Here is a 23,946-nt window from a genome sequence, read left to right as displayed (position 1 = left end):
ATATATGAAAAAATAAATAATAAAATAAAGTGAAATATAAATAACCACCAGAGTGCGTAGTATGAAGAGCAAAGTACTAAAATATATATATCTCTTAGTATATACCTAAAATAATAATATCAGCATGTGGCAATAGAAATACATAGGCAATGATATAAAAGATGTGCAAAAAGTGCAACAATTAAATTGGGTGTGCAGGAAACTTTTACAGAAAAAAATGAGTAAAGTGCGGGAAACTGTTTTTACAAAGTGCAACAAGAAGTGATGTGATCTAGATTCATGTGATAAATAGTCCGTATAATAATAAAGGTGCAAACAATATTATGGGCAAGCTCAATGTGCAAAGAAATATGAACTCCAAGGTAGAAATGAGAAATGGTATTAGATCAGATCAACTATTAAGATAAGTCCATATATAGATGGTTGTGCCCCGAGGAGTGGTGAATGGGTAAGTATCCAGCGGTGACCCCCAAGGTGGGTGACTGGCGAGTGGTGGGGAAACTTCTAGTAGAAAAACCTACTCACCAGATGTACCCACCCCACACAGGGGTATAGGGCAGGTACTGTAGTAATATCCTGTTGGTCCTGGCTCTGGGTAGTGGTTCCCTTCCTGGGGGAGATGTAGTATAGGGTCCGCAGGGATATCCTAAAGTGAAATCCTATCCGGTAGTGGGATATCCAACGATCCGTGGGGTGAACTGATAGGGCCACTCAAAGGTATGTGGATGGAGGGATCATATAAATGGAAAAGAACTCAATAGTGTGATACCGTTTTTAAAGTTTTATTCCTTCCAGCAGTAACATAAAAATGGGTACTCACATAGATAAAATCAGTAAACAGCGAGGTAATGGCGTCCCGGAACGCAATGCGTTCCAACTGGAGACCGGAACCGGAAGTGACGTGACGGCGCTGTACGCGTTTCGTCATGTGACGTCTTCTGCAGCGTCCAGTCACTTCCAGCGTAAGCCCTTTTGTATATGGTGGTTGCTAAGCGACGGGGCTCATTTGTGAAATACAACGAAAAGTAACAGGTGTTCAATATAGACTGATGCCGTAGGTCAATTGCGAAAACGTGTGGTGCAACTAATAAGAAGATACGACCATGGCTTTCTTATTGGCAATTGCAAACCAAGTGTGTGTATATTTATATCCTATGATAAATCCAATAACCCACGTCCGCTTGGTTGAACCACCATATATACATACAGGGAGGTATACAACATATATATATATAATAATAAAAAATACTAAACATTTTATTTATTAACAAATATTATAAAAACAGAGGATGAATATAAAATATTATATAGTGTGTCGTCTGGTGGAAGAAAGTATGTAGAGGAGATAAGAAATGTAATGCGCCATCTGGTGGATGAACATATATATGGTATTAACTATATGATGTATATACTAAAAGTGTGTATATAATTAAATAGAAATAATTATAAAACATGATAGTGATTCATAAAAATTGTTATAAAATTAATATGTGGTAATTGGTGAAAGACGATGTGAATAAAGGTGTAAAAATTATAAAAATATATAAAAAATATAAAAATTATACAGTTGATAATATTGAATATCAATAATTATAAGTGCTTATATAACATGAAGATGTGATGTAAAATAAATATATATATATAAAATTAATATATAAATGTGATAATTAGTGAAAAGTAATGTGGATTAAAATATAAAATAGTATATTATGAAAGGCAAAATAAGGTGGAATACTACAGAGAAGGACATCTAGTGGATGGTCAATATACTACACCGAGAGTATATAAATAAAATGCTAAATAGATGAAGTGAAAAGGATTGAGTGTAATATATTCAGATGATATGATTAGACTAATAAATATAAATATAAATATATATGGGATGTAGGTTAATAGCATTAAGTAAGATTGGAGGTTATGTAAAATTAGAATACATTTTATAGTGATAAATTAGGATAATAAGGAATATGGATATAAAAAATAAAAGATAAAAGTATTGGGATAATGGAAAAAATAAGATAAAAAGAAGGGGAATTAAAAATTAGAAATAAAACAGTTGAGGTCTATGTCCAAATTGAGTCCCCTAGGCTGAAGTGTATTAAGCCGGTAAATCCAGCTAGTTTCGTTTTTAGAGATTTTGATTCTTTTATTTTCGCCTCTCCAGTGTCCAGTAATGGAGTCGATTCCCACAAAAGTAAGGCACCTTGGGTCCTTATTATGTACCTCTGCGAAGTGTCTAGAGAGACTATGTTTCGTAAACCCCTTTTTTATGTTCTTAACATGCTCTCTGATGCGTACAAACAAAGGCCTGGTGGTCCTGCCCACATATTGGAGCCGACAAGGGCATTCTACTAGATAAGTCACATGGGTGGTCTGACAAGTTATTAGTTTGTTAATCTTGAACTCTTCCCCACTCCATCTGGATTTAAAATGTAGTGTCTTTCTAGGTTGTTTGCTGGTTGATCTACAGGGTAAACATCTGTTACAACGAAAAAACCCTTTTAAATCAGGGAACAATTTCACTGGTTTGGGGGGATCAACTGCATTGTGAACCAGTTGGTTGCGTAGGTTAGGGGCTTTTCTGTATATAAATCTCGGTTGTCTGGGTAGCATTTTGGACAAAGTTTTATCAGACTTCAGAATAGGCCAGTATTTCTTCACAATTTTCTCTGTTTGTTTGAAGTTTTGATGAAAACCGGTAATAAAAGCTAGCTCATTCGATTTTTGTTCCGGCACGTTAGTTTTATGTAGTAATTCTTCTCTATCCGTACTCAATATTTTATTTCTGGCCGTAATTAGCTTCTGTCTGTCATATCCCTTTTCTTCAAATCTGTTTATTAAAATATCCGTTTGTAGTATGTAGTCTTCCAAATTGTCACAATTTCTTCTGATCCTGACGAATTGGCTTTTTGGGATTCCTTCTTTCCATCTAGGATGGTGACAACTGGTACTGGGTATATATCCGTTCCTGTCTGTAGGTTTAAAATAAGTCCTACTTTTAAGTATATTATTTTCTTTAAAAATGTTAAGATCCAAATAATTTATCTGGTTAAAACTCCAATCTCCTGTAAACTTAATGCCATATGGATTCTCATTCATCTTTAAAAAGAAATTGTTCAAAGTTTCTTCAGTCCCCTCCCATAAAATGATGATATCATCTATATATCGTCTGTAAAATATCAATTCTGGTATATTTTGGCTATAAATGATGTTCTCTTCTAAAAGGTCCATAAACAGGTTCGCTACGCTGGGTGCGTAGCGTGCTCCCATTGCGACCCCTTTTGTTTGTAAATAATATTTGTTTTTATGCCAGAAGAAATTACTACTCATAGTGAGTTTTAGACCATCCAATATGTATTTTATTTGCGTTTGTTTTAACTTAGTGCGTTCATGTAAAGCAATATCCACTGCTTCTAATCCCTCCGTCTGGTTGATGCTGGTATAAAGAGAGTTAGCATCTATTGTCGCCAGGATACATCCTTCTGGTAATTGTACTTCTTTTAGTGCTTTTATCAGCTCTGAGCTGTCTTTAAGGTATGATTTTCCCATTTTTACAGCCGGCTGTAAGTATCCATCCAGATACTCCCCCAGTCTGGAAAATAGTGAGTCCACACCACTCACGATGGGCCTTCCTGGGGGTTTAACGGGATCTTTATGTATTTTGGGTAAATAATACAGTACTGGAATTTTACTTGAATTGGGTAATAGATATTGTGCTTCCTTCTTGTTCAAAATCCCCAATTCTTTACCCTTATTGATGAAATCTTTTAACTTCTTCCTATATGTCGTGGTTGGGTTGCTTTTCAGTTTTTTGTAGGTATCTTCCACACTTAATAAATTATTCATTTCCTGTTCGTAATCAGTTTTGTTCAGAATTACTAATCCTCCTCCCTTGTCTGCGGGTCGGATTATGATTCCCTTTCTGTCTTCCAATTGTTTGATAGCTGCTTTTACTTTATTGAATTTTTTATGTGGTTTCTTTATCTTCCTCAAATCCTCCTCTACCATCTTCTTAAAAGCGCTGATACACTCACCCCCAGGGACTGATGGGTTAAAAACCGAGTTGTTCCTGAGGCCTGAGTGTACAAAATTGGGGTCGGAAGTAGACTGTGTGTGTCCTTTTATTTTAAAAAATTTTTTAATATTCAATTTTCTTAAAAATTTGTGAAGGTCGATAAAAATTTCAAAGGGGTCAGCATCCTTGGTGGGAGCGAATTTGAGGCCAAGATCTAAAAGTTGAAGTTCATCCTCATTAAAAATAATGTCTGTAAGGTTAAAAAGACCCAATGCATACAGAGGAGGGGAATACCAGAACCAATGGAGGGGACCCCCACCAGGAGGATACACGAGACCCCAACAACAGAATTACTACTGGGAAGAAGAAGAAGACGGAAGAGGGGTAAGAGAGGTGGGAGGAAGAAAACGAAGACGAGAATTTTAGGTCAAGGGATTTTTAACCTTACAGACATTATTTTTAATGAGGATGAACTTCAACTTTTAGATCTTGGCCTCAAATTCGCTCCCACCAAGGATGCTGACCCCTTTGAAATTTTTATCGACCTTCACAAATTTTTAAGAAAATTGAATATTAAAAAATTTTTTAAAATAAAAGGACACACACAGTCTACTTCCGACCCCAATTTTGTACACTCAGGCCTCAGGAACAACTCGGTTTTTAACCCATCAGTCCCTGGGGGTGAGTGTATCAGCGCTTTTAAGAAGATGGTAGAGGAGGATTTGAGGAAGATAAAGAAACCACATAAAAAATTCAATAAAGTAAAAGCAGCTATCAAACAATTGGAAGACAGAAAGGGAATCATAATCCGACCCGCAGACAAGGGAGGAGGATTAGTAATTCTGAACAAAACTGATTACGAACAGGAAATGAATAATTTATTAAGTGTGGAAGATACCTACAAAAAACTGAAAAGCAACCCAACCACGACATATAGGAAGAAGTTAAAAGATTTCATCAATAAGGGTAAAGAATTGGGGATTTTGAACAAGAAGGAAGCACAATATCTATTACCCAATTCAAGTAAAATTCCAGTACTGTATTATTTACCCAAAATACATAAAGATCCCGTTAAACCCCCAGGAAGGCCCATCGTGAGTGGTGTGGACTCACTATTTTCCAGACTGGGGGAGTATCTGGATGGATACTTACAGCCGGCTGTAAAAATGGGAAAATCATACCTTAAAGACAGCTCAGAGCTGATAAAAGCACTAAAAGAAGTACAATTACCAGAAGGATGTATCCTGGCGACAATAGATGCTAACTCTCTTTATACCAGCATCAACCAGACGGAGGGATTAGAAGCAGTGGATATTGCTTTACATGAACGCACTAAGTTAAAACAAACGCAAATAAAATACATATTGGATGGTCTAAAACTCACTATGAGTAGTAATTTCTTCTGGCATAAAAACAAATATTATTTACAAACAAAAGGGGTCGCAATGGGAGCACGCTACGCACCTAGCGTAGCGAACCTGTTTATGGACCTTTTAGAAGAGAACATCATTTATAGCCAAAATATACCAGAATTGATATTTTACAGACGATATATAGATGATATCATCATTTTATGGGAGGGGACTGAAGAAACTTTGAACAATTTCTTTTTAAAGATGAATGAGAATCCATATGGCATTAAGTTTACAGGAGATTGGAGTTTTAACCAGATAAATTATTTGGATCTTAACATTTTTAAAGAAAATAATATACTTAAAAGTAGGACTTATTTTAAACCTACAGACAGGAACGGATATATACCCAGTACCAGTTGTCACCATCCTAGATGGAAAGAAGGAATCCCAAAAAGCCAATTCGTCAGGATCAGAAGAAATTGTGACAATTTGGAAGACTACATACTACAAACGGATATTTTAATAAACAGATTTGAAGAAAAGGGATATGACAGACAGAAGCTAATTACGGCCAGAAATAAAATATTGAGTACGGATAGAGAAGAATTACTACATAAAACTAACGTGCCGGAACAAAAATCGAATGAGCTAGCTTTTATTACCGGTTTTCATCAAAACTTCAAACAAACAGAGAAAATTGTGAAGAAATACTGGCCTATTCTGAAGTCTGATAAAACTTTGTCCAAAATGCTACCCAGACAACCGAGATTTATATACAGAAAAGCCCCTAACCTACGCAACCAACTGGTTCACAATGCAGTTGATCCCCCCAAACCAGTGAAATTGTTCCCTGATTTAAAAGGGTTTTTTCGTTGTAACAGATGTTTACCCTGTAGATCAACCAGCAAACAACCTAGAAAGACACTACATTTTAAATCCAGATGGAGTGGGGAAGAGTTCAAGATTAACAAACTAATAACTTGTCAGACCACCCATGTGACTTATCTAGTAGAATGCCCTTGTCGGCTCCAATATGTGGGCAGGACCACCAGGCCTTTGTTTGTACGCATCAGAGAGCATGTTAAGAACATAAAAAAGGGGTTTACGAAACATAGTCTCTCTAGACACTTCGCAGAGGTACATAATAAGGACCCAAGGTGCCTTACTTTTGTGGGAATCGACTCCATTACTGGACACTGGAGAGGCGAAAATAAAAGAATCAAAATCTCTAAAAACGAAACTAGCTGGATTTACCGGCTTAATACACTTCAGCCTAGGGGACTCAATTTGGACATAGACCTCAACTGTTTTATTTCTAATTTTTAATTCCCCTTCTTTTTATCTTATTTTTTCCATTATCCCAATACTTTTATCTTTTATTTTTTATATCCATATTCCTTATTATCCTAATTTATCACTATAAAATGTATTCTAATTTTACATAACCTCCAATCTTACTTAATGCTATTAACCTACATCCCATATATATTTATATTTATATTTATTAGTCTAATCATATCATCTGAATATATTACACTCAATCCTTTTCACTTCATCTATTTAGCATTTTATTTATATACTCTCGGTGTAGTATATTGACCATCCACTAGATGTCCTTCTCTGTAGTATTCCACCTTATTTTGCCTTTCATAATATACTATTTTATATTTTAATCCACATTACTTTTCACTAATTATCACATTTATATATTAATTTTATATATATATATTTATTTTACATCACATCTTCATGTTATATAAGCACTTATAATTATTGATATTCAATATTATCAACTGTATAATTTTTATATTTTTTATATATTTTTATAATTTTTACACCTTTATTCACATCGTCTTTCACCAATTACCACATATTAATTTTATAACAATTTTTATGAATCACTATCATGTTTTATAATTATTTCTATTTAATTATATACACACTTTTAGTATATACATCATATAGTTAATACCATATATATGTTCATCCACCAGATGGCGCATTACATTTCTTATCTCCTCTACATACTTTCTTCCACCAGACGACACACTATATAATATTTTATATTCATCCTCTGTTTTTATAATATTTGTTAATAAATAAAATGTTTAGTATTTTTTATTATTATATATATATATGTTGTATACCTCCCTGTATGTATATATGGTGGTTCAACCAAGCGGACGTGGGTTATTGGATTTATCATAGGATATAAATATACACACACTTGGTTTGCAATTGCCAATAAGAAAGCCATGGTCGTATCTTCTTATTAGTTGCACCACACGTTTTCGCAATTGACCTACGGCATCAGTCTATATTGAACACCTGTTACTTTTCGTTGTATTTCACAAATGAGCCCCGTCGCTTAGCAACCACCATATACAAAAGGGCTTACGCTGGAAGTGACTGGACGCTGCAGAAGACGTCACATGACGAAACGCGTACAGCGCCGTCACGTCACTTCCGGTTCCGGTCTCCAGTTGGAACGCATTGCGTTCCGGGACGCCATTACCTCGCTGTTTACTGATTTTATCTATGTGAGTACCCATTTTTATGTTACTGCTGGAAGGAATAAAACTTTAAAAACGGTATCACACTATTGAGTTCTTTTCCATTTATATGATCCCTCCATCCACATACCTTTGAGTGGCCCTATCAGTTCACCCCACGGATCGTTGGATATCCCACTACCGGATAGGATTTCACTTTAGGATATCCCTGCGGACCCTATACTACATCTCCCCCAGGAAGGGAACCACTACCCAGAGCCAGGACCAACAGGATATTACTACAGTACCTGCCCTATACCCCTGTGTGGGGTGGGTACATCTGGTGAGTAGGTTTTTCTACTAGAAGTTTCCCCACCACTCGCCAGTCACCCACCTTGGGGGTCACCGCTGGATACTTACCCATTCACCACTCCTCGGGGCACAACCATCTATATATGGACTTATCTTAATAGTTGATCTGATCTAATACCATTTCTCATTTCTACCTTGGAGTTCATATTTCTTTGCACATTGAGCTTGCCCATAATATTGTTTGCACCTTTATTATTATACGGACTATTTATCACATGAATCTAGATCACATCACTTCTTGTTGCACTTTGTAAAAACAGTTTCCCGCACTTTACTCATTTTTTTCTGTAAAAGTTTCCTGCACACCCAATTTAATTGTTGCACTTTTTGCACATCTTTTATATCATTGCCTATGTATTTCTATTGCCACATGCTGATATTATTATTTTAGGTATATACTAAGAGATATATATATTTTAGTACTTTGCTCTTCATACTACGCACTCTGGTGGTTATTTATATTTCACTTTATTTTATTATTTATTTTTTCATATATTTCATATTAACTCATTCTCAATACCATTTTAAGTTAGAATTTCACTATATTGTGGTATTATTTACATATTCACCATTTATATTTATATTTTTATTTCTCAATCACATCTGTGTTTTTACATCATATTTTTCGCTTTACATATTTATATATACCTGTTTGCACTTTATAAGCAGCGCCACCACTTCATATTTACATACTGTGCTAATCTATGGCAGGCGACCCACCGCGACTTGTCAGGCGACCAAGTCGAAGTCGCGCTAGTGTGAACCGGGTCTGAGAAAAGACACAAGTCCATCCAGTTCAACCAACCGAAAAAAAAAATAAACAAATAGTAAACCTCCTATACCCACAGTTGATCCGGAGAAAAAATAAAAAAATAAATAAATAAAGCATAATCCAATTTGCTTCGGGGGAGGGGGAGGATTCCTTCTTGATCCCCCAGGAGGCAATTGGGTATTCCCTGGGTCAACTACCCCTTATTACCGATAAATGCTATTATCCAGTTATATTTTGGCATTTAGGAATGCATCTAGGCTTTTCTTTTAAATGATCTACTGAGCTTGCCAGAACTAGTTTTTGAGGGTGTCTATTCCACATTTTCACAGCTGTCACTGTGAAGAAGCCTTTCCGTACATCATCCATCATCATCATCAACATCACCCACCATCAGAAAACGGGAAAAAATGACTTCCCTTCTATTTTTGGTGTGAAAAACTAAAGAAAAAAAAAATAAGATATATTGTTTACTTACATCTTACACGTGGAGGTTTAGTGAAGACACATTTCATTGGAGATGCTACTGAACGGTCATTAAGGTCATTAGATGCATTTACAGACACACAGTAATTGCTGCATCCCACAATGTCTGGCATCAGTTTGGTATACATTTCGTTACCAACCTCAGTATCCTGTGTTGAAGTCTGTTTAAATAACAAAATTAAATTACTTTAAAAATAACTTTTAAATTACCTTAGCTTTCGGGTAAATAAAAAAAAAAAATAGCAAACAAAATCTTGTGCATTTCTCATACTGACATCAACAATATGTGCTGGGTTAATCAAGGGTCATACTGGTTCAAAAGATTCCCTTAATTTGCAGGAATTTTATCTCATTTTCAGGTTTGGCTATGGGACAGGAAGTGAAGGTAAATCTCCCCAATGGGACACATATGACAAGATAAAAACTGACAGGGGTTATAACCCTCCTTTACTCTATCCAAAAAAAAAAAGTTTTGCCTATACAGGTGCATCTCAGAAAATTTGAATATCATTAAAAAGTTGATTTCAGTAATTCAATCCAAAAATTGAAACTATTATAAATATTATAAAGATTCATTACACACAGAGCGATATATATTTTTTAAAATTTAGATGATTATGGCTCACAGCTAGTGAAAACCCAACATCCAGTATCTCAGAAAATTAAAATATTACATAAGACCAATAAAAAAAAAAAAGAAGGTTTTGAAGACAGAAATGTTGGCTTACTGAAAAGTATGTCCATGTACAGTATAGTATGCACTCAATACTTGGTTGAGGCTCCTTTTGCATGAATTACTGCATCAATGCGGCATGGCATGGAGGCAATCAGCCTGTGGCACTGCTGAGGTGTTATGGAAGCCCAGGTTTCTTTGATAGCAGCCTTAAGCTCATGTGCATTGTTGGGTCTGGTGTTGGGTCTTCCTCTTGACAATACCCCACAGATTCTCTATGGGGTTTAGGTCAGGCGAGTTTGCTGGCCAATCAAGCACAGTGATACCATGATCATTAAACCAGGTATTGGTACTTTTGGCAGTGTGGGCAGGTCCCAAGTCCTGCTGGAAAATAAAGCTGATTATCAGAGAGAGCATAAAGTGCTGTAGAATATTTTGGTAGAAGGCTGTGCTGACTTTGGACTTGATAAAGCGCAGTGGGCCAACACCACCAGATGACATGGCTCCCCAAATCATCACTGACTGTGAAAACTTCACACTCTACCTCATGCAACTTGTATTCTGTGCCTCTCCACTCCAGTCCATGTCCTGGATAGGTCTGTGTGTGGTGGCTTTTGAAGCACTGACACCAGCCGTAGTCTACGCCTCATAAATTTCCCCCAAACTCTTGAATGGCCTTTGCTTCACAATTCCTTCAAGGCTGCGGTTATCCCTGTTGCTTGTGCACCTTTTTCTACAACACTTTTGCCATCCATTCAACTTTCCATTCATATGCTTGGATACAGCACTCTGTAAACAGCCAGTTTCTTTAGCAATGACGTTTTGTCACTTACCCTCCTTGTGGAGGGTGTCAATGACTGTCTTTTGGACAGCGGTCAAGTCAGCAGTCTTCCCCATGATGGTGAAACCTACTGAACCAGACTGAGAGACCATTTAAAGGCTCAGGAAACCTTTACAAGTGTTTTGAGTTAATTAGCTGATTAGAGTGATTGGATTTTCACAAGCTGTAAGCCATAATCACCAAAATTTGCTATATGGAGAATTCTGGGTGCTCAACCTGTGGCCCTCCAGCTGCTGCAAAACTACAAGTCCCATCATGCTTCTGCCTCTGGGAGTCATGCTTGTAACTGTCAGCCTTGCAATGCCTCATGGGACTGGTAGTTCCACAACAGCTGGAGGGATACAGGTTGAACACCCGCCTTGTGTCTTGAATTCCTCCTGAAAAATAGCAGTTCACTTCCTGATAACTGAGTGTGCCTAGGCACACCTATGCCTACAGCCTCATAGCTGTATATCTGCAGTATGAGATCAAAGGCACTGCTGCATCTGGCTGCTAGTTTAGGGAGATTCTGAGTTAGATTTGGTGATGTCAAAACTGTGTTGCTCACTGTTCTTTAAAAAGTGATTTGGACAGATATGCATATATTACTATAGCATAATATTTGGAAACCAACATCTGGTCCACCCCGCTCTTGCACCTGACGTTCTCATTTCCACCTTGTGAAAATAACCACAGATAAAGGGCTAAAGTAACTGATTTTGTCCCACTAAACCATTCTGTATAAACTTCTTGGACTACCAGTCAGAGGAGCACATCCTGTGGATTACTGAGGTGTGAAGCTGGTGACCCAGTGGAGTACAGGGTCACAGCTGTATGCTGGCCTACAATGAAAGCTACCATGATGCTGATGGTTGCCAGGAAAGGCCTCGCCATAGTAAAGATGCTGTTTATAGGCGCACACGTATGCGCATGCTCCAGCCAAGAACGAGCCGAACAGATGTGGGCAAACATGCACACCCGCATGCGGGAACACACATTCGCGAGCGCGCATCGATTACCAAGGCTGGCGTCAAACAGCCTATTTAAACAGAGCTTCAGAACTGGCTAATTGCTGTTTGGTCTACAGTGTTCTGTGTATGTTCCCAAGTTCCTGATTCCTGTGTTTGACCTCTGATCTTGACCCGGCTTGCTTCCGACAATTGCTGTCTGATACTTGTCCTGACCCCTGGCTTCACCCTGGATTCTGTCTCTGCCTGCTGCACCTGTTGATCCTGCATCCGTTGCCGACTATGCCTGTGACTACGACTACTCTGCTGACTGCAGTATTTGCCTGGATTCTGTCCATCTGTTACCAACCCAGGCTCGCCTGACCCTACTTCCAGCTCTTCCAGCCTGCTACAGCTCCTTCAGTCCAGCTCAGCATCTTCTGGCACCTGCTTCCTCCTGTGCATCCACAGTCTGTCATCAGTCAAGCCAAGCCAAGCCAGTCTGCCTGCTTCCAGCTATCCTGCTAGCAAGTCTGCCTGCTGTCTCGTCTGCCTGCTGTCAGCAACTCCTGGTTTCCTTCCAGACTACTACCTGCACAGACTACTGGACTGGTCATAGGCGCTTTTACCTCGCCGTGCTCCAGTGGCTACTGTCTCACCATCAGTGGCTCTCGAGCCAGGACTGTACGAGAGGCCTTCCTCAGCACGTCAGGCTCAACAGCCAGGTACGTGACAATGGTGCTACAAATCAGCATAGCTACTCTTCATAGTCAAGTCCATATTTAGAATTTATGCTGCCCTGCCACTTGTGATAAATGCTCCCTTCATAGTGGTTCCACACTGCTATTATCCATGTTAAGTGGTTACAACTGGAAAAATTAAAGCCAAAAAGGCAGGATGCTTTACACATATTTTAACATTCTCCAGAAAAAATAAGGACACCTGCTTCACGGTCTTGTGGTTTGCATCAGCAGCCATTGCACCATCTCAAAGTTCAATGCAATTGCTTGATTTAGAGGTGGTATAAGTAAGGAATGGTACTCAATTAAAGGTACTTCCATGGTTAAAGGTTATAAGCATCACTAATAGCTGTTTTCACAGTTGAGCTAAAGTGTGGGGTTAAACATTAAATCAGTAGGAGTGAGGCTGGCTTCCCAAAGTGTCATGGTCAGTTGTCAGACTCGGAGCTGGATAGGTGCAGCAGTAGTTCACCCTAGTAGATGACACAGGCTCACAAGAGGTGAGATCTAAACACTAGTGTTCACCAAAGCTCCTGATGGTGGAGATGGGTTTTGCAGCATGTTAGTACCAGGCTGTGGTCCTCGGGACAGCCCAACCAGAAGGGGAGCAGGCCGGGGTCTAGTAGCAGATATAGCAGATAGGGATCAAGCAGAAGCGTAGTCAGTAAACAGGCCAGAGGTTGGTAACAAGTGGTTGCAGGTTGGGATTAAGCAGAAGCGTAGTTGAGTAACAAGCCAAAGGTGAGTAACGAGTGGTAGCGAAGATGCAGATGGCACCAGAAGTGACAACAGTGAGATATTGGCTGGAGAGAGCAAAATAATCTGGGAAACAGGAAGTACAAAGGCATGCCATAAATAAAAAGCTCATTGGAAGAGCAAGGAGTTCAAGGTTCAGCAGAAACAAGGCAGGATTATCCAATAGATCAGACAGGGTACTGTCCGGCAGCTCAGCAAGAAGAGACATCGCCAGACACAGCAAAGGTCGCAGGTTCAGACCTGGGTTCTGACACAAAGGTTAGGAACTATTTGATTAACCTTGTTGATTAAATGGACTCTTTGGATGTGTGGTCAGAAAGTTTATGTATATGGGTGGTTGCCTGAATTCAAGCCAAAGTAATCTAAGTAAGTCGGATTTTACCCTGTTGGATTTTGCAGGAGGTGGTAAGATTCTAAATCCTTTTAACTCCTAATATACTTTATAAATCATAACATAAAAATGGCCAGTTTTTAGCTTACCTGTGCTGAGTCCTTCACCAACTGAATTGTATACAACAGCAATGGATAGACATTGTCACTCAGCATGGTAACATTGCGCTGCTCCTTTTCACTCCATAAATGAGAAACCGGAGGGCGGATAGTAACTTGTAATCCATTATCATCTGAAAAAACATCCACAATAGGGGGGCCCAGACAAGCTAAAAAGGAGATAAAAACTATTTGTTAATATTCAGTGCTGAGAAAAAGTATTTGCCCCCTTCCTGATTTTTTTTGCATATTTGTCATACTTAAATAATTCATATCAAACAGATTTTAATATTACACAAAGATAAATAAAGTAAATACAAGATGCTGTTTTTAAATGATGATTTCATTGGTTAACCACTTAAGCCCCGGAAGATTTTACCCCCTTCCTGACCAGGCCCTATTTTGCGATTCGGCACTGCGTGACTTTAACGGACAATTGCGCGGTTGTGCGACGCTGTACCCAAACGAAATTGACGTCCTTTTCTTCCCACAAACAGAGCTTTCTTTTGGTGGTATTTGATCACCTGTGCAATTTTTTGATCATGCGCTATAAACAAAAAAAGAGTGACAATTTTGCAAAAATAACAATATTTTTCAAATTTTTTTAAATGAAATTCCCCCCCCCCCAAAAAATGTAAAAATCAAATTTTTTTAACATTTTAGGCCAATTTGTTTTCTGCTACCTATGTTTGGTAAAAAAAATCGCAATAAGTGTATTTTGCTTGGTTTGCGCAAAAGTTATTTCGTTTACTAAGGGAAAGATTTTTGTCATTTTTATTGTTTTTTTTTTTTAACGCGGCGATCTGCGATTTTTTTTTTTGCACGACTGCGACATTGCGGCAGACAGATCGGACCCCTGACTGACATTTTTGACACTTTTGGGGGTACCAGTGACATTACTACAGTAATCAGTGCTATACATATGCACTGTTACTGTAAAAATGACACTGGCAGGGAAGGGGTTAACTTTATTGGAGAAGGAGGGGTTAAGTGTGTCCCTAGGGGCGTGCTTCTAACTGTAAAGGGGCGTGGCTTTTTGTGTAACTACAGAGATATACGATCCTACATAGCAGGACCGTATGATCTCTGCACTTACACAGGGGAGAAGGACAGGCGGCTTTGTTTACATTAGCCGCCTGCCTTTCTCCCTCTGTAACGGACGATCGCGAGTGACCGATGTCCGCCGGTCACACGCACGGGGAAGTTAGGGAGCAAGCGGGGGTGGGAGCGTGCCTCCGGCAACGCGCGCTCGCCCCCTAGAGCCTCACAGGCTAGTGACATACCCCTACGTCACTTTGCCTGTGAGGGGCTGACTGCCGCCGTAAATAGTCATGCGGCAGTCGGCAAGTGGTTAAAAAAAAAAAAAAAAAAGTTGTCCAAACCTGCCTGTGGCCCTATGTGAAAAAGTAATTGTCCCCTAAACCTAATAACTGGTTGTGCCCCCCTTGGCGGCAACAACTGCAATAAAGCATTTGCGATAGCTGGCAATGAGTCTTTCACATCGCGATGGATGAATTTTGGCCCACTCTTCTTTGCAGAATTTTTTAAATTCAGCCACATTGGTGGATTTTCCACCATAAACGACCTAGTTAAGGTAATGCCACAGCATCTCAAATGGATTTAAGTCAGTTTTTTTTTTTAAGCTAATCAGAGGTGGACTTGCTGGTGTGTTTTTCGTATCACTGTCCTTCTGCATAACCCAAGTGTGCTTGAGCTTGAGGTCACAAACTGACGGCCGGACATTCTCCTTAAGGATTTTCCGGTAGAGCGCAGAGTTCATGGTTCCATCAATTATGGCAAGTTGTACAGGTCCTGGAGCAGCAAAGGAGCCCCAGACCATCTCACTACCACCACCATGTTCGACTGTTGTATGAGGTTCTTTTTATGAAATGCTGTGTTCGTTTTACGCCAGATGTAACGGAACGCACACCTTCCAAAAGGTTAAACTTTTGTCTCAGTCTACAGAATATTTGGCCAAAAGTCTTGGGGATAATCAAGATGTTTTTTTGGCAAATGTGAAATGAGCCTTTATGTTCCTTTTGCTCAGCAGTGGATTTCACACCTTGGAACTCTCCCATTGGTGCCATTTTTGCCCAGTCTCTTCCTTATTGTTGAATCATGAACACTGACCTTAACTGAAGTAAATAAGACCTGTAGTTCTTTAGATGTTGTTCTGGGTTCTTTTATGACCTCCTAGATGAGTCGTCGTCATGCTCTTCTGTCCACTCCTGGGAAGGTTCACCACTGTTCCAAGTTTTCTCTATTTGTGGATAACGGCTCTCACCATGGTTCACTGGAGTCCCAACACTTTGCAAATAGCTTTGTAACCCTTCCCAGACTGATATATGACAATTACTTTGTTTCTCATCTGTTCTTGAATTTCTTTAGATCACAGCATGATGTGTTGATTTTTGAGATCTTTTAGCATGCTTCACTTTGTCAGACAGCTTCAATTTAGGTGATTTCTTGATTCAACAGGCCCAGCAGTAATCAAGTCTGGGTGTGGCAAGTTAAATTTAACTCAGCTTTCCAAAAAAGTTGGTCAATCACAATTCATTATTTAGAAAGGGCAATTACTTTTTGATATAGGGCCAGGCAGGTTTGGACAGGTTTGGACAGTTTTTTTCCCATGATTTAAAAATTGCATTTTGTATTTACTCGGGTTAGACTCGGTCCACACTAGCGCGACTTGTCAGGCGACTTGTCAGCCTGACAAGTCGCGCTCCGTCGCGGTCCATTGACCGCTACAGGACCCGTTCTAATAGGAGCGACACAAGTCGCTCCGACTTAGAAAAAGGGTCCTGTACTACTTCAGGGCGACCTCGGAGCGACTTGCATAGACTTCCATTATGTGAAGTCCATGCAAGTCGCTCCGAAGTCGTGGTGCATGGGAATGCACATGTCGCCCCCGAAGTAGTACGGAGTCGTGTCGCCCCAGTGTGAACCGACTCTTTTACTTGTGTAATATTAAAATTTGCTTGGTTATCTGAATCATTTAAGTGTGACAAAAATGCAAAAAATAAATAAATAGAATTGTGATCTAGCTGACCCCTCCTAAAAGAGATACGCAGAAAAAAATGTACAAGAGAAATACATGCATGGGAATTGCTTTGCGTTTCATGGCAAGGTGGTACTACAGCCACAGCAGCCAATGCAATAGCTATGAGCCCCCAAGGGCTAGGGCGAGGGTAACCAGCTTGTATCTGAAAAGATTTACAAAGAGTTACAAAATTATGATTTCAGGGACTTTTCTGACTAATTATCACTTATTAATCCAACTGACCAAGCCAGGTAAGTTCTGGCTGACCACGAACAAAATCTTCTCATGGTGCCCTGTGATTTCCAGTTATGCCCCTGTTCCAATAAGGTGTTTCCTTTTCAAACAGGCTTGTGATCCAGATACCTCTGCCAAACAGTACAGTCAAGTCCAGTCCCTGCATTGTACATCTTGGTCACACTGGTTCAAATTTGTTATAGTATTGTATTCATTAATAACTTATACGTCTACAGAGGTGTTTCCATGTCTTCCATAACCTTTAGTTGACCCACTTTTTCTTAGCACCTCTTTTATACGCCATCATTTATCTCCGATGTTTATTTTCTACCCTGTCTCAGTTTTCCTTTTGAACCCTTCCTTTAATTATTTTCTGTGCTGCCATGTTTTGTTACAAAAAGTGCAAAATAAATAAATTGGAGGATATGACTTACAGGGCATGGAAACACCTCTCTAGATCAGTGGTTCCCAACTCCGGTCCTCGGGACCCACCAACAGGCCAGGTTTGCAAGATAACTAAATTACATCACAGGTGATCTAATTTGCTGCTCAGTGATTGCAGTATTCTAGTCTGCATCCCCCAAGGTAATACTTAAAATCTGGCCTGTTAGTGGGTCCCGAGGACCGGAATTGAGAACCACTGCTCTAGATCTTATAACTTTAAATCAATCACATGTGGACATGTCATCCATGCACAAAGGTTTTCTACTGCGTTACTGGTGCTTCTTGGTTTATACGCTTCCCACGGTGTATGAACTCTGGATTTGAATTTCATTGATGCCTCCAGTTATAACAGTAGGTAGGAATAGTCCAGACAGTGTGCAGATCACAGTTGTGTACTTACTGTCTGATATGGGGTTCATGGATTGGGAGAAAACTGACTCAGACGAGGCATTATGAGTGAAGATCTGGATTTGTGCTGCATAATTTCCAAAGATGTCTGTGAAATCTTTTGTCAGGTCACAGCGAGGAATGCTGATATTGGTGCAGTCTCTGGTGGGGACCAATTCTCGGCTGTTACAGCAAAAAAAAAAAAGGATAAAAAAACAGTTGACTTTTTCAGGACCAGGCTATGATTATACTGTATATTACCACTCTCCATCATATATATATATATAAATATACACACTCACTGGCCACTTTATTGGGTACATCTGTTCAATTTCTTTGTAACACAAACTTCTAATCAGCCAACCACATGGCAGCAACTGAATGCATTTAGGTATTTAGACGTGGTGAAGAAGTTCAAACTGAGCATCAGAATGGGGAAAATAGAGGATTTAAGTGACTTTGAATATGGTAAGTAGGATTTATAACCGTATTTTCTTATAAGTGATTGGGCTATCAAAGAAAAGTGTCTACAGAAATAGAGGGAAGGCATCTAGAGGTGCCCGCATATACCTACAGCCTTAATAACCATGCTGCCCTGATAGGCAAAACTCTGGTATTTCTTTATAGTGATGTAAAAGCATTTCTGACCCTTCCTGTACAATATTTGTGGCCATTGAGGAAGCCTATTATAGTGATGGGACAATAGAAGTGTGTGTAGGATGGGATGAAGCAGAAGTTTTGGAGCTTTGAGTGTAAGAGCGGACATGGTTTTGGGCATGACAGAAAGGTTTTGAAACAGTCATGGAAGGATCTATAAACCTACTAGTCTTTCGAATATTTCACTTTGTAGTAGACAGCTAATTCATTGTTGGGGTCTTCCCAAGTCAGGATATGCTGAAAGTTGTTAGAAGAGAATTTCAGGTTCTTTGGAGGCTGCAGAACAGCTGACACTGCAGACAAAGCATGAAGAAAATTATATTATTAAACCATTAACTTGTTGCCACCCGCTCTATAGCCGAAGTATGGCTACAGCGCAGGCTCTAATTTCCGGGAGGCCGTATAAAGACGGCCTCCCAGTAACAGGCTCCCCGCGCGCTCCCGCGAGCGCGCATCGGGGAAAATCTGTGTTGGCCATGTCCCTTGGACACAGCCAATCACAGATCGTGGTAAATGGCCAATCACAATGGCCATTTACCACGTGATCGGACCATGCAATGAGAGATGATCTCATATGTAAACATATGAGATCATCTCTCATCGCCAGCTCTCCTTCCTCACACAGAGACTGCGTGTGAGGAAGAGCAGAGCTGAACAGCGATAAGGGGACACAGAGACATGTAATCAGGGCACTGATCACCAGTGCCCTGATTACAAAAAAGGTAAATAAAATACAATAAGTGCCCACCATCAGTGCCCACAGTGCCTGCCATCAGTGCCCACAATCAGTGCCCATAGTGCTGCCAGTCAGTGCCCATCAGTGCCTGCTCATCTAGGCACTGATGGGCACTGACTAGCATCACTATGGGCACTGAGTGTGGGCACTGATGGTGCTGCCCATCAGTGCTCATTAGAGCCGCCCATCAGTGCTCATCAGTGCCACCCGTCAGTGTCCATCAGTGCCACCCATCAATGCCCAGCAATGCCGCCTCTCAGTGCCCATCAGTGCCACCTCTCAGTGCCAAGCAGTGCCACCTCTTAGTGCCCAGCAGTGCCACCTCTCAGTGCCCAGCAGTGCCCCCTATCAGTGCTCATCAGTGCCGCCTATCAGTGCTCATCAGTGCCGCCTATCAGTGCCACCTATCAGTGCTCATCAGTGCGGCATATTAGTACCTCCTCATCAGTGCCACCTCATCAGTGCCCATAAGTGCCACTTCATCAGTGCCCATAAGTGCCACCTCATCAGTGCCCATCAGTGCAGCCTATCAGTGCCCATCAGTCCTGCCTCATCAGCGCACATCAGTGAAGGAGAAAAATGTATTTATTTTCAAAATTTACTCGCAGAAAATAAGAAACTTTTTTTTTTTTTTCAAAATTTTCTGTCTTTTTTTTTTTTTTGTAAGAAATAGAAAACCCAGAGGGGATTAAATACCACCAAAAGAAAGCTCTATTTGTGTGAAAAAAATGATAAAAATTTCATATGGGTACAGTGTAGCATGACCGCGCAATTTTCATTCAAATCGTGAGAGCGCTGAAAGCTGAAAATTGGCCTGGGCAGGAAGGGGGTGAAAGTGCCCGGTAGGCAAGTGGTTAAATATGATTTTTTTTAAGTAAAATTATTCATTACATTTTGCCATGATGTGTAAAAAAAAGTTACAGATCTAGAAGGGAGAGTTGTGATTCACTCCAGTTTAGGACTTTGGGGTTAAATTACTAAAACTGGAGAGCGCAAAATCTGGTGCAGCTCTGCATAAAAACCAATCAGCTTCCAGGTTTTACTGGCAAAGCTTAAATTAGAAGCTGTTTGCACAGCTTCATTGCTGTACGGCGGTTCGTAGGAGCGCTCCTGGGGGCACGCCCGCCGCATGCCTCGATTACCAGCGGGCAGCCGCGATCGCTCCCCGCTGAGAGAGAACGATGGTCTGCTGTTGTAAACAAATGGGACCGTTGTTCTCTCTGGAATGAACACAGAGAACCTGTGATCCTCTATATGGGATCACAGGTCTCTGTGTTGATTCCACAAGTCCCTTCCCCACACAGTTAGAAAACACTCCCCTAGGCTCACACTTAACCCTTTGATCACCCCTAGGTTTACCCCTTCCCTGACAGTATCATTTTTACAGTAACAGTGCATATTTTTAGCACTGATTACTGTAGTAATGTCACTGGTACCCCCAAAAGTTTAAAAAATGTCAGTTAGGGGTCCGATCTGTCCACCCCAATGTCAGTCCTGCTAAAAATTGAAGATTGCCACCATTACTAGTAAATAAATTAATAAATAAATAAAAACAACATAAATCTTTCCCCTAGTTTGTAGATGAGATAACTTTTGCACAAACCAATCAAAAAAAACTTATTGGTATTTATTTTTTTACCAAAAATATGTAGCAGAATACAAATTGCCCCTAAAAGGATGAAAAAATTTGATTTTTTTAATTTTTTTGGGAATGTTATATAGCAGAAAGTGAAAAATATTGTTTTTTTTTTTCAGAATTGTCGCTCTTTATTTTTTTGTTTATAGTGCAAAAAATAAAAATCACACAGGTGATCAAACACCACCAAAAGAAAGCTCTATTTGTGGGAAAAAAAGGACATCAATTTTATTTAGGTACGGCGTCGCATGACTGCGCAATTGTCAGTTAAAGTAACGCAGTGCCGAATCGCAAAAAATGGCCTGGTCATTAAGGGGGCAAATCCTTTCCGGTCCAGAAGTGGTTAATTAATGGTATACTTTAAGGTGGCCAACACCTGAAGATGCTGATATAGGACATGATATATCATGTGAATTGCTCAGTGTATAGTATATGGTCACTTTCCTTACACTATAGGGCCCTTTTAACATGGCACTGCACTGACGGGAAAAGCAGGCGGTTGTCAAAACCAGACAATGGCCGCTGGACTAATGGTACCTGGTTTTGACATGTACCCACTCCCACTTGGATCACCCAGGCCATCAGAGCCGAAGTTCGGCCTCCGCCCTCTTTGTCCACAGCCTTCTGGGACACAGGTCCCAGAAGGCTGTGGGCCCATTCACAAAGTGAAGCATGGCTTGCACATGCACAGTGAGAAGCCGGCTGTGTGCAGCTGCAAGGAGTCACAGTCGGCTTCCCTTAGTAAACATGTCGGCGCCAGGGACCCGAAGACCGGCGAAGAATCGGCCTGGGTGAGGACAGCACTGGGTCCTTGGATAAGTAAGTGCCCTTTTATTAAAAGTCAGCAGTTACAGTATTTATTTATTTATTTATTTTTTCTAACAGGTTGAAGATTCTCTATAAGGTCAGATTAGTTGCTGAATGTTGGGCATAATTTTCTTCAAGCAAATTAAAACGATGGAAATGTGGCACTGCGTATTATTGTCAGTAATAGAGAAATTACCCCCATTTCCTGAATGTGGATATACACACCAGATGGGCAGGGGTCACAGGGGTATTCCTTATCATGTATTTGTAAATTATGACATCTCTGCTAGTAGTGAGTTGATAGAAAAGTAAAACTATTAAAATTAAAACACGTACCTATTATAGGAAGGCCACAAACCTGCAGCAGAACTTGGAGACAGGTCATTCCTGCATCAGAACACATATTTAAAATTTAGTAAAACAGTAATAAAACAAACGTGTTGCATAATAACATGTATCAAAGAAACATAAAGAAAGACACAGGGGTTGATTTAATAGACTGTGCACTTTAAAAGTGCAGTTGCTCTGGAGATCTGTTGTTGCTGCTGGGGGTCCATTGTTGTTAGGGTGATATTTTGTTTAAGGGGGTTCATTGTTGCACGGGGGGGGGGGGGGGTTGTTGTTTTGTGGGGGATCTATTATTGCTGTGGTGGGGTCTGTTGTTTCTGGAGGATAGGGTGATAGTTGGTTCTGTATTCCCTAAAAGGGGCGGTACTGGGAGGTAGGTAGGGGGTAGGGCCAAGAGACAATGCTCAGAGGTGGATAGGGGGCGGAGACAAGGGGTGACTTAGAAGAGTGGGGGAGTTCCTGCACCTGTTCTCTGAGAAAAACAGCCCTTACTAAAGGCAAATAGACTGTTCACTTTGCAAGAAAAGTTGCACTTGGTAAGGGTATTTTCCCCAGAGCTTAGTGAATGTAGTGAAGTTTCAGTTTGCAAAGAATGTGAAGAAATATGCAAGGGAAATTAAAAAAAAACTGAATTTTTGCTTGCACCAGTTAAATGATGGACGTCAGCAGAATTTCACCTTATTCACTAAGTTCTGGGGCCGCTGCCTGAAGGCTCTACTTTTCTAGTTACACTCGGCAGATACACTGTACACTCAAATCACTGCCATAGTACCTGCACAGTGAAACTCCCCCAGCCTTTCTGCAGCCACCCATTGAGTTCAGGGGGTGGAAACTTGAAAAGAGTCAGCTGACCTGTGAAGGGAAGGAGCTGGATGAGGTCTCCGCTGTGTGAGGAGACCTCATCTCCTGATCTCGGGATAGGTGTCACTCGAGGCATGTGTTGAGAGCCAGAGAGACAAGGGGGGGGGGGGAACGGAGTCAACAAGTGAGTGCCACTGATGCTGATACCATCTCCACCCAGCACTGCCACTGAACCCAATGCCCATCACCTCTGCTGCAACTGATCCCATTCCTCGGTTCTCAAGCACTGCTACTGATCTCATCCCCTCCCAACACTGCCACTGATCCTCCCCCCCCCAGTACTGCCACTCATCCCCCCCACCACTGTCACTGATCCTGTTCCCCCCACCACCACTGCCTCTTATTATCCCCACCCAGCACTTCCACTGATTCTATCCTCCCACAGCACTGCCACCACCCCCACTGCCACAAATCCCACCACTCCCACTGCCACTGATCCCATCAACCCCTCAGCTCTGCCACTGATCATTCCCCCCCAAAACACTGCCACTGATCCCATTCACCCACCAGCACTGGCACTCATCCCACCCCTTCTGAGCACTGCCACTCATCCCATCAACCCCCCAGCACTGCCACTGATCCAATCCCCCAACCATCATTGCCACTTATCCGTTCCCCCCCAGCACTGCCACTGATCCGTTTCCCCCACCATTACTGCCACTCATGCATTCCCCCTAGCACTGCCACTGATTCTGTTCCCCCCACCAGCACTGCCAAATATCCCCCCCCCCCTCCAGCACTGCCACCGGTCCCATCCCCCATCATCACTGCCACTGATCCCATTCCCCCCCACCAGCACTTCCACTGATACCACCCCCCCCCCCACAACTGCCACTGGTCCCATCCTTCACCAGCATTGCCATTGATCCCACCCCCCCAATG

The 23,946-nt window shown here is 40.8% G+C and overlaps 1 protein-coding gene across 2 annotated transcripts in view; it reads right to left on the bottom strand.

Moving 5' to 3' along the window:
- Positions 1-23,946, bottom strand: part of LOC309547716 (interferon alpha/beta receptor 2-like) — a 52,019-nt gene that overhangs the window by 14,969 nt on the left and 13,104 nt on the right. For both annotated transcript variants that reach the window (XM_082247665.1, XM_082247664.1), the window contains exons 2-6: positions 22,192-22,242; positions 18,843-18,969; positions 18,033-18,202; positions 13,906-14,084; positions 9,482-9,650 (exon numbers count right to left, since the gene is read on the bottom strand). In XM_082247665.1, the coding sequence (XP_082103791.1) occupies positions 9,482-9,650; positions 13,906-14,084; positions 18,033-18,202; positions 18,843-18,969; positions 22,192-22,240 (694 nt within the window). In that variant the 5' untranslated portion in view covers positions 22,241-22,242. The remainder of the gene's footprint in view (positions 1-9,481; positions 9,651-13,905; positions 14,085-18,032; positions 18,203-18,842; positions 18,970-22,191; positions 22,243-23,946) is intronic.

The sequence above is a fragment of the Pelophylax lessonae genome, assembly GCF_965119305.1.
Source record: "Pelophylax lessonae genome assembly, chromosome: 2".
Classification (NCBI taxonomy): domain Eukaryota; kingdom Metazoa; phylum Chordata; class Amphibia; order Anura; family Ranidae; genus Pelophylax; species Pelophylax lessonae.
This window is presented reverse-complemented; position numbering and strand designations above follow the sequence as displayed.